The sequence below is a fragment of the Salmo salar genome, chromosome 01 (assembly GCF_965601325.2).
Source record: "Salmo salar chromosome 01, fSalSal1, whole genome shotgun sequence".
NCBI lineage: Eukaryota > Metazoa > Chordata > Actinopteri > Salmoniformes > Salmonidae > Salmo > Salmo salar.
The window spans coordinates 118,557,307-118,569,413 of NC_138291.1; the positions used below are offsets into that span (position 1 = coordinate 118,557,307).

General features: G+C 43.3%; 1 protein-coding gene across 2 annotated transcripts in view; it reads left to right on the plus strand.

Moving 5' to 3' along the window:
* The window catches only part of LOC145850536 (C-terminal-binding protein 2), a 283,476-nt gene extending 278,457 nt beyond the window's left edge, over positions 1-5,019 (plus strand). Inside the window, exons 8-10 of one of the 2 annotated variants that reach the window (XM_082978775.1) lie at positions 1,873-1,990; positions 3,928-4,001; positions 4,781-4,871. In XM_082978775.1, coding sequence (XP_082834901.1) covers positions 1,873-1,990; positions 3,928-3,985 — 176 coding nt within the window. In that variant the 3' untranslated portion in view covers positions 3,986-4,001; positions 4,781-4,871. Of the gene's footprint in view, positions 1-1,872; positions 1,991-3,927; positions 4,002-4,780 lie in introns of both variants that reach the window. The other variant, XM_082978774.1, reaches the window with a different exon arrangement.
* The last annotated feature ends 7,088 nt before the right edge of the window (positions 5,020-12,107 follow it).

A 12,107-nucleotide genomic window follows, 5' to 3' on the forward strand; every position in this document is an offset into this window, starting at 1 on the left:
CAAAGTTATAATTTCCCTAATATAACTTTCCTATATTATAACATTATATATTCTATTCTATTATAGTATAGGCCGATTATCTTCTGGTTTAAATGGTGTATTTTACCTCGCGTCCAGTCTCATTCCAAACGTCGTAAATTGTTGTATCTGCATGAACCCAGTCTTTACTAAGAGTCATCCATACATCAATTGTCTTAAAATCATTTATTTACTAAACTAAGTAATTCACAGAAAGTATACAAACAGTAATTATCATCACAAAGAATTGGTAGAGTAATGTGCCCTAGTGGCTAACAGGCATGGCTGGTGTCTTGTTGAACAATGGGTCATAAAGGGCAGCTGAGAAGACCCTACAGAGTTCAATAATATTAACAATTGATATGCTAATCCTTTGCACATGAACGCTCACTCATTCGAGAACAATTGCAATCAATATATATTTACGCTCAGTGTGTCGTCGGGATCCTTGTTGCAGCGTCGTTCTGTTGGAGAGTTCTCTCTCTCTCTCTCTCTCTCGGTTAGAATGCATCTTTCAAAGCGACATTCATTAATGTCGTCATAGAATGGATGTTTCGTTGGTCTTCGCGTTCAATGATATCATTTCTAGCTGCAGACTATTAATTAATATCAAAGACTTGTTCTTATTCTGTCAGTATCAATAGTCTAAAAGTTAACCACGTGGTATAGTTCACTTTCAGTAGAGTACTTGGATGGTCAAACCTATTGGCCAACTCGCAATGGAGTGGAGGCCGGGTCTGAAGAAAGTAGATCAGGGTATAGTTTTATAGTGAACATAGAACAGGCTTGTCACATGACGCCTGGTCCTGTCTGTGTCCCTGGGGGCGTGCCGATGACTGAGTTAAGCTTGGTACAGAAATACAATTCTATCACATTAACATCAGTACATAGCATCTCAATGTATTACAAATAGCTTTATCCTTATTAATACATTTTATACAACCATGTGTATGCAAGTCTCATCGCTGAGGCTATTATATAAACAGTTTTATGGTAATATGGCTATATTGTCTCTTCTGAGTATCACAAAATTGTACCAAGCGGACCAGTTCGTAGCTGGATTCTTCACCAATCTTTCATACCTTCTCCAGAACCTAAATGTCATTCGGTTCCCCAATTCTGTGAGTTGGAAGAATTTCCTGTGTCTCTCTATGGGACATGTGGCAAGAGATTCTCCTCTTAGAGTTTTACAACCCTTTCACACAGGGCCTGGGTGGGGGGAGGTAGGTTGGGGGATGGTGCAAGGGGGGAGGGGGTCAACTGTCCTCCCTGTACTCAAAGAGGCCAACGTCATGACACTAACATCTCCCCATCCCATAGCTAACATCTCTCCATCCCATAGCTAGCATCTCCCCATTCCATAGCTAACATTTACCCATTCCTTCTTTATCCCCTTTTAATCACTTTACAAGTTATGGCTTAATTTTGTCTGTGTGATGATTCAGGTTGGTGCTCTGTATTAGAACTAGCCCTCTCTCTCTCTCTCTCTCTCTCTGTATTTACCTCTTTCTTTCTCTCTCTTTACCCCATCTCTCTCTCTTTACCTCTCTCTCTCTCTTTACCTCTCTCTCTCTGTCTTTACCCCTCTCTCTGTCTCTGTCTTTACCTCTCTCTCTACCTCTCTCTCTCTCTCTCTTTACCTCTTTCTCTGTCTTTATCTCTCTCTATCGGTCTTTACCTCGCTCTGTCTTTACCTCTCTCTCTCCATGTTTCTTAATCCATCTCCCTCTCCTCCCTCCATCGGTCTTTACCTCGCTCTGTCTTTACCTCTCTCTCTCTCCATGTTTCTTAATCTATCTCCCTCTCCTCCCACCATCTCCCCACTTTCTCTCTCTCTCTCTCCCTCCCTCGCAGGCCGCATCCCTGACAGCCTAAGAAACTGTGTGAATAAGGAGTTCTTTGTGACCACAGGACCATGGGCAGTAATGGACCAGCAAGGTGTCCACCCAGAGCTCAATGGCACCGCCTACAGGTAGGCTGAGGAAGCACAGCGACAAGTGTGACATCTACTGTGTGTGTGTTTTGCTTCAGCATTCTCCCTTACACACACACACACACATACCATTTTATTTTATTGCTAATTTCACCACTTGACATATAGGTTTCTGAAGTTATTTTCATAGTCCTGGATAACTTTACTTTACTAGTTCCATACGGCAGTCAGATACATTTATGAAATTCATGGACATTTACAGGCACAGTAAGACGGTTTGAGATAAAGAAACTGTCAGTAAAAAAAAAAAAACATGAATAGAAATGTCAATGTTATGTTTTTCCTAGAATATAGTAGAAACCCTCCTGTAGGTTTTAACTCCAGCCCTGTTCCTGGAGAGATACCCTCCTGTAGGTTTTAACTCCAGCCCTGTTCCTGGAGAGATACCCTCCTGTAGGTTTTAACTCCAACCCTGTTCCTGGAGAGATACCCTCCTGTAGGTTTTAACTCCAACCCTGTTCCTGGAGAGATACCCTCCTGTAGGTTTTAACTCCAACCCTGTTCCTGGAGAGATACCCTCCTGTAGGTTTTAACTCCAGCCCTGTTCCTGGAGAGATACCCTCCTGTAGGTTTTAACTCCAGCCCTGTTCCTGGAGAGATACCCTCCTGTAGGTTTTAACTCCAGCCCTGTTCCTGGAGAGATACCCTCCTGTAGGTTTTAACTGCAACCCTGTTCCTGGAGAGAAACCCTCCTGTAGGTTTTAACTCCAACCCTGTTCCTCGAGAGCTACTGTCCTGTTGGTTTAGTAACAGGACAGCTGTAGTAACAGGGTCTAGTAAAAGGACAGCTGTAGTAACAGGACAGCTGTAGTAACAGGGTCTAGTAACAGGACAGCTCTAGTAACAGGACAGCTCTAGTAACAGGGTCCAGTAACAGGGTCTGGTAACAGGGTCTAGTAACAGGACAGCTCTAGTAACAGGGTCTAGTAACAGGAAAGCTCTAGTAACAGGGTCTAGTAACAGGACAGCTGTAGTAACAGGGTCTAGTAACAGGACAGCTCTAGTAACAGGGTCTAGTAACAGGGTCTAGTAACAGGGTCTAGTAACAGGGTCTAGTAACAGGACAGCTCTAGTAACAGGACAGCTCTAGTAACAGGGTCTAGTAACAGGACCGCTCTAGTAACAGGGTCTAGTAACAGGACAGCTCTAGTAACAGGGTCTAGTAACAGGACCGCTCTAGTAACAGGGTCTAGTAACAGGGTCTAGTAACAGGACAGCTGTAGTAACAGGGTCTAGTAACAGGGTCTAGTAACAGGACAGCTCTAGTAACAGGGTCTAGTAACAGGATCTAGTAACAGGACAGTTCTAGTAACAGGACAGTTCTAGTAACAGGGTCTAGTAACAGGGTCTAGTAACAGGACAGCTGTAGTAACAGGGTCTAGTAACAGGGTCTAGTAACAGGACAGCTCTAGTAACAGGGTCTAGTAACAGGACAGCTCTAGTAACAGGGTCTAGTAACAGGGTCTAGTAACAGGACAGCTCTAGTAACAGGGTCTAGTAACAGGGTCTAGTAACAGGACAGCTCTAGTAACAGGGTCTAGTAACAGGGTCTAGTAACAGGACAGCTATAGTAACAGGGTCTAGTAACAGGACAGCTGTAGTAACAGGGTCTAGTAACAGGACAGCTCTAGTAACAAGACAGCTCTAGTAACAGGACAGCTCTAGTAACAGGACAGCTCTAGTAAAAGGACAGCTCTAGTAACAGGGTCTAGTAACAGGACAGCTGTAGTAACAGGACAGCTCTAGTAACAGGGTCTAGTAACAGGGTCTAGTAACAGGACAGCTGTAGCAACAGGGTCTAGTAACAGGGTTGGAGAGCCCTGATAGAAGGTTACCTCTTACTCCTTCACCATGTGACCTCCCTGGATGTTGATCTGATCTCAGTCTGTCCACCTCCGTGTGCTTCTCTCACACAGCCAAGCCAACCAACCTCTGCACACCCTAACTACCGGTGTTCCTCAAGACAAAATGTAATACCTTTAGCACTCAGGTAAATACTGTGTGATGATCCGGGCCAGCCTCGTTCTGCCAGGCCTGGATATACTAACAACCATAGAAATATAATCTAGAGAACTGTTCTCCCCATTCACTCTACAGACTGTATTTCTATGACTAGAACCTCCCTGTTTCTTACCTATTTGCTGTGGACTGTAATGTTGTTATCGCCCTCTGTTCTGTTCTCTGAAAACATCCCTTTAGCGTAGAAATAGATATAGATAGATTTACTTCCCTCCGCATGGCTCTATTCAACTATTACTCCTCTTTGCTCCCTGTGGAGCATAAGGCGACAACAAGTCCACACTTGTTGCATATATTTATACGCTAGCAAAGGTAGTGTTCTCAACCCCCTTCTACCATTAGACAGACCAACCCCCTCTACCATTAGACAGACCAACCCCCTCTACCATTAGACAGTCCAACCCCCTCTACCATTAGACAGTCCAACCCCCTCTACCATTAGACAGTCCAACCCCCTCTACCATTAGACAGACCAACCCCCTCTACCATTAGACAGACCAACCCCCTCTACCATTAGACAGACCAACCCCCTCTACCATTAGACAGACCAACCCCCTCTACCATTAGATAGACCAGAGAGAGAGAGATATTAAAGTGTGTCTCTGGGTGAAGAAAGGTCTTCCACTTTGATGCCCATCCTCATCACTCAGTCACACAACGCTTAGGAATCTTCAGCTCTGGGCTGCTTTGCTATTGCCTGTCTGTCTACAGATGACCTTTGACCCTGACCTCTAACATCCCTCTTCCTAGGTACCCGCCAGGCATGATGGGCATGGCTCCAGGGGTGATCCCGGGTGGGTTAGAGGGGATGGTGCCAGGGGGGGTACCAATTGCCCATACCCTGCCCTCTGGTACGCACCCGTCCCAGGCCCCCTCGCCCAACCAGCCAGCCTCCAAACACTGTCATGGAGAGACCAGAGAGCACCTCACCGAGCAATAGCACCCTGACCGCCAGCATAGCAGCCAGCCAACCAGCCAGCAGAGAGGACAACAACAACAGTGCCACAGGAACAATGGGGATCCATAATAAATACAAATACAAAGGAAGAGCAACATGCTTAACACCCCCTCAAACTCAACCAGTAGAGAGGACGACAACAACAGGAAGAGCAACATGCTCCTCAACACCTCCTCAAACTCAACCAGTAGAGAGGACGACAACAACAGGAAGAGCAACATGCTCCTCAACACCTCCTCAAACTCAACCAGTAGAGAGGACAACAACAACAGGAAGAGCAACATGCTCCTCAACACCTCAAACTCAAGCTACACTCACAACCAACTCAAGTAAACAAACACACAAACAAAAGAGCCTCAGTGAAGTGGGTCCAATAAGACACAGAACACAACGATATAGAGCGTCAGTCCTGGGAATAAACCTACCGAGCTGTGAATGAAGAAGCCGTTCCTTCACGGATTTGTACTTAACATTTTAGTTTTGACTGTCTCGTTGGTTGGTACGGTCTCTTTAGGTTCAGTACCAACTACTACAGCACTCAGTTTTATTCCGGAACATGCCCATTTGGACCGTATGTGTGGGACCATGGGTCCAGTGTTAGCTATCTATCGCCGTCGTATAGTGGCAAGCAGAGAGGAGACTGACAGTCCCGCCCACACCTCAGAGCATCATGGGAAGACTTCCTGACCAATGGGAGAACATTGAGAGAAACCTTTGACATCAACCCCCCATCCTTTGACCCCCCCCATTCTTTGACCCCCCATTCTTTGACCCCCATCCTTTGACCCCCCCATCCTTTGACACCCCCATCCTTTGACACCCCCATCCTTTGACCCCCCCATCCTTTGACCCCCCCATCCTTTGACCCCTCATCCTTTGACCCCCCCATCCTTTGACCCCCCATCCTTTGACCCCCCCATCCTTTGACCCCCCCATCCTTTGACCCACCCATCCTTTGACCCACCCCATCCTTTGACCCACCCCATCCTTTGACCCCCCCTTTGCCTCCCCCCATCCTTTGACCCCCCATCCTTTGACCCCCCATCCTTTGACCCCCCCATTGTCAGGTCTCCTCTAGGTCTAAATATGATAATAAACTATATATATATATATATATATATATATATATATATATATATATATAATCATCAAACAGAAAGGAAAATACATTACAGATGACTTTATCATCAGTAATTGTAATCTGAGTGAACTTTAACCACTTTCCCGACCAATACGTCCCGCTATCATCATCAATGTTCCACAGTTGTTTCAGTTCCCAGGTGTTTACCACCAAAGAGCCCTATTATACTGCAGTGGATTGGTGGAAATGCCCTTTTCCCTCCCTATTATACTGCAGCGGATTGGTGGAAATGCCCTTTTCCCTCCCTATTATACTGCAGCGGATTGGTGGAAATGCCCTTTTCCCTCCCTATTATACTGCAGTGGATTGGTGGAAATGCCCTTTTCCCTCCCTATTATACTGCAGCGGATTGGTGGAAATTCCCTTTTCCCTCCCTATTATACTGCAGTGGATTGGTGGAAATGCCCTTTTCCCTCCCTATTGTACTGCAGTGGATTGGTGGAAATGCCCTTTTCCCTCCCTATTATACTGCAGCGGATTGGTGGAAATGCCCTTTTCCCTCCCTATTATACTGCAGCGGATTGGTGGAAATGCCCTTTTCCCTCCCTATTATACTGCAGTGGATTGGTGGAAATGCCCTTTTCCCTCCCTATTATACTGCAGCGGATTGGTGGAAATTCCCTTTTCCCTCCCTATTATACTGCAGTGGATTGGTGGAAATGCCCTTTTCCCTCCCTATTGTACTGCAGTGGATTGGTGGAAATGCCCTTTTCCCTCCCTATTATACTGCAGCGGATTGGTGCAAATGCCCTTTTCCCTCCCTATTATACTGCAGCGGATTGGTGGAAATTCCCTTTTCCCTCCCTATTATACTGCAGCGGATTGGTGGAAATGCCCTTTTCCCTCCCTCAGCCACAGAGTATCATAAACAACAAAGTGTTGTGTTACCAAGAGGGCATGTGTTGGCCGAACTCTGACATAATATATTGTAGATAGAGCCCCTGTAAGAACTGAGGACAAACATAGCTGGTTACTACAGCATGGATGTGATGATGGCCCAGGATTCAATCCGATAACTTTTACATCCTCGTTAGACGCTGTGAACGTGACGCGGCGTGACGTCATACTTCCAGGGTCAGTCCCCTAATCTTTTTTTGAATTCGGCTTGACAAATCTATCATCAAATTCGTGAAAACGCGGTCATTTAAGATATCAAATTATATTTGTGGATGAATTTACTTTCTGCCAGATGCCATTTATTAAGTTTTTTTGTTGTGATGAAGACCATTACGCTATGTTTTTTTGCAAGTTGAAGAACATTCAAAAAGCCAACAAAAGTTTTAAAAAACGACAAGGCTACTTCCTAGAAAATGGCGTGTCACTTTCATAGCGTATAACGTGCTGGACTTAAAAGATCATTTACGATTGAGACGTCATATGAACTGTTTACCATGAATGCGGTCATGGTGAATGCGGGAACATTGCCTTTTGTTAAGAGTCTAAGCCGGGTCTACAAAGCTAACATATTGAAATTATTTTAAGATGGTCCTACCAATGATTTTGAATTTTAGGACCCCCTTTAGGTATAACAAAAATATATATTTAAAAAATAATTATTTGATGAAAAGTTGAATTTGGCCTTACTGCTATTAGCCCATAGAAACGCATTGAATAACAGATTAATACATGGGGATAAAACAGTCAAAGAATATTATCAAAAGGAAGTTTGTTTTAAAGTTTCTGCCCTATATCTGAGAGATATAAAGAAAGATCAGGAAATTATTAATATATATTTTTACCCATATTTACTGAGAAAAAAAATATTTTACTGGCACCAGGCTACCTTTAGACAAGTCTTGACAGGCTTCTGTGTTCGTGAGAGTCTCACCTTGCCTTAGTGGTCATATTATACTGAACAAAAATATAAATGCAACATGTAAAGTGTTGGTCCCATGTTTCATGAGCTGAAATAAAAGATCCCAGAAATGTTCCATACGCACAAAAAAACATATTTCTCTAAAATGTTGTGCACAAATTTGTTACATCCCTGTTAGTGAGCATTTCTCCTTTGCCAAGATAATTAATCCACCTGACAGGTGTGGCATATCAAGAAGCTGATTAAACAGCATGATCATTACAAAGGTGCACCTTGTGCTGGGGACAGACCACTCAAATCTGCAGTTTTGTCACAGAACACAATGCTACAGATGTCTCAAATTTTGAGGGAGTGTGTAATTGGCATGCTGACTGCAGGAATGTCCACCAGAGTTGTTGCCAGAGAATCTAATGTTAATTTCTCTACCATAAGCCACCTCCAACGTTGTTTTAGAGAATTTGGCAGTACTCACAACCGACCTCACAACCGCAGACCACGTGTAACCATGCCAGCCCAGGACCTGCACATCCGGCTTCTTCACCTGAGGGATCGTCTGAGACCCCCCCCCCCCCCCCCCCCCATCCAGAGACCCCCCCCCCCAAAAAAATGCTCACAGTATTACAACATGTTTGGCTGGTGAAGCTGAGGAGTATTTCAGTCTGTAATAAAGCCCTTTTGTGTGGAAAAACTCACTCTGATTGGCTGGGCCTGGCTTCCCAGTGGGTGGGCCTTAGCCCTCCCAAGCCCAACCATGGCTGAGCCCTTGCCCACGCCCATCCTAATTTATTCATTTCAATTGACTGATTTTGTTAAATGAACTGTAACTCAGCAAAATTGTTTAACCTCTCTAGGATAGGTGGCACCAAATCGTCCCACCTACGTAACAGCCAGTGTAATCCCGTGGCGCGTTATTCAAAAACCTTAGAAATGCAAAAACTTCAATTTTTCAAACATATGACTATTTTACACCATTTTAAAGATAAGACTCTCGTTAATCTAACCACACTGTCCGATTTCAAAAAGGCTTTACAACGAAAGCAAAACATTAGATTATGTCAGCAGAGTACCCAGCCAGAAATAATCAGACACCCATTTTTCAAGCTAGCATATAATGTCACATAAACCCAAACCACAGCTAAATGCAGCACTAACCTTTGATGATCTTCATCAGATGACAACCCTAGGACATTATGTTATACAATACATGCATGTTTTGTTCAATCAAGTTCATATTTATATCGAAAACCAGCTTTTTACATTAGCATGTGACTAGCATGTGACTAGCATTCCCACCGAACACTGCCGGTGAATTTACTAAATTACTCACGATAAACGTTCACAAAAAGCATAACAAATATTTTAAGAATTATAGATACAGAACTCCTCTATGCACTCGATATGTCCGATTTTAAAATAGCTTTTCGGTGAAAGCACATTTTGCAATATTCTCAGTAGATAGCCCGGCATCACAGGGCTAGCTATTTAGACACCCAGCAAGTTTAACACTCAGAAAAGTCACATTTACTATAAGAAAAATGTTATTACCTTTGCTGTCTTCGTCAGAATGCACTCCCAGGACTTCTACTTCAATAACAAATGTTGGTTTGGTTCAAAATAATCCATAGTTATATCCAAACAGCGGCGTTTTGTTCGTGCGTTCAAGACACTATCCGAAAGGGTAAATAAGGGTGACGAGCATGGCGCAATTCGTGACAAAAAAATTCTAAATATTCCATTACCGTACTTCGAAGCATGTCATCCGCTGTTTAAAATCCATTTTTATGCCATTTTTCTCGTAAAAAAACGATAATATTCCGACCGGGAATCTGCATTTAGGTAAACAGAGGAAAGAAAATAAAGCATTCGGTCGACTCGGGCACGCGCCTAAGCCCACAGTACTCTGAGCGGCCACTTGCCAAACGCGATAATGTGTTTCAGCCAGAGCCTGCCTCGATATCCTTCAGCTTTTTCCCGGGCTCTGAGAGCCTATGGGAGCCGTAGGAAGTGTCACGTTATTGCAAAGATCCTAAATCTTCAATAAAAAGAGCCCAGATGAAACACAACTTGTCAGACAGGCCACTTCCTGCATGGAATCTTCTCAGGTTTTGGCCTGCCATATGAGTTCTGTTATACTCACAGACACCATTCAAACAGTTTTAGAAACTTTAGGGTGTTTTCTATCCAAAGCCAATAATTATATGCATATTCTAGTTACTGGGCAGGAGTAGTAACCAGATTAAATCGGGTACGTTTTTTATCCAGCCGTGTCAATACTGCCCCCTAGCCCTAACAGGTTAAATTGTTTCGTTTATATTTTTGTTCAGTATAGTTTTGTAGGCCAAACCTTTTGGGCGCTACAGACGTTTTCTTGAGAAGACCCATGGTCTCTTGGTCTGACAAACACTCTGCAGCTCAGCCACCTTCCACCACAGATGGAAGGCTGCCACTGGTGGATGCTATGGATTGAGACACAGCCCATGCTGCAAAAAATAATAATATATATATATATATATATCTAGCTTAGACATATTTGATGGGGATATTTTTATTTACTATGCTAATTGATTTTCCGTGGGGGGGGGGCACGGATATCGACTCTAGGGGATAAAAGTTGCACAGCCGACAAAAGCGCGATGGGATTGAATCCCAGCCATTGTTGGAGTCGTGGTTACAGTATAAACCGTCAGAGAGCATCAGCTTTGAGGTTTAATCCTAAGGGCTGTTAAGCCAATAACACAGCGCATAGAAATACATCAAAAACACATTAAAAATATTCAAAATACATCAATAACACATTAAAAATATTACAAATACATCAAAAACACATTAAAAATACATCAATAACACAAAAAATATTCAAAATACATCAATAACACATTAAAAATATAAAAAATACATCAATAACACATCAAAAATATTCAAAATACATCAAAGACACATTACAAATATTAAAAATACATCAATAACACATTATTTTGGCAATTGTAAGTTCCAAGGTAAAACAATTTTGTTCCATATTGTCCAGGTCAGTCAGTGTTCAACAACACATGTTTCTCCAACGCTCTGATTGTAGTTAATCATATCCGACTTATTGGGAGTCGTGTTACACACGGCGCTCCAGAGACAACAGGAGTCTGTTCAGTTTATTACGGAGGGATTCCACTCCTCTCAGAGCTTTAGGATTCAATCTGATCGCGAGTTATAAGCCACTCCTCTCAGAGCTTTAGGATTCAATCTGATCGCGAGTTATAAGCCACTCCTCTCAGAGCTTTAGGATTCAATCTGATCGCGAGTTATAAGCCACTCCTCTCAGAGCTTTAGGCTTGAATCTGATCGCGAGTTATAAGCCACTCCTCTCAGAGCTTTAGGATTTAATCTGATCGCGAGTTATAAGCCACTCCTCTCAGAGCTTTAGGATTCAATCTGATCGCGAGTTATAAGCCACTCCTCTCAGAGCTTTAGGCTTGAATCTGATCGCGAGTTATAAGCCACTCCTCTCAGAGCTTTAGGATTTAATCTGATCGCGAGTTATAAGCCACTCCTCTCAGAGCTTTAGGATTCAATCTGATCGCGAGTTATAAGAATTGGGGTTCTTTATTTTTTTTTTTAAGGCAATTTCTGATTGAGCTGACCCATTGCAGCGTTTACCGTGAATGGGATCTCCACGGACGCAGTAACATTACCTTAACAAGCTGCGTTGTCGACAGCGTTTGTACGGATTGAATCCCAGCCCTACTCTCTCTCTCTCTGAACCTCAACATGAAACTGGACTATTCCCTCAGATAGCCCTGTGTCTATCCTGAAAGACGGTGTGTGACACATCTCACTGTCAACAAGAGGAGAGGACGTCATTTGCTGTTCATTATTGGATAAGAATAAATTTTGTACAGCTGTCAAGATACACGACGTTTATTACTCACTAAAGAGGATGTTTGTGGTTTTAACTGTTTTGCAAGAGGACACACTGTCTGTTTTTCTCTCTGTTTGGCAAGATAACATTTTTATGGGTCTCCTTGCAAATGGACAAGCAAGTCTGACTCTCTCTCCCTTATTGACGGCGAAAGGAAACTGCTTGTGACTCTCCTACGTGAGCGATTTAGTTGTGTTGAGCCCCACTACACATCTCTGATCGATTGATCTCCGTGATCAGGAAAGGGTTCAA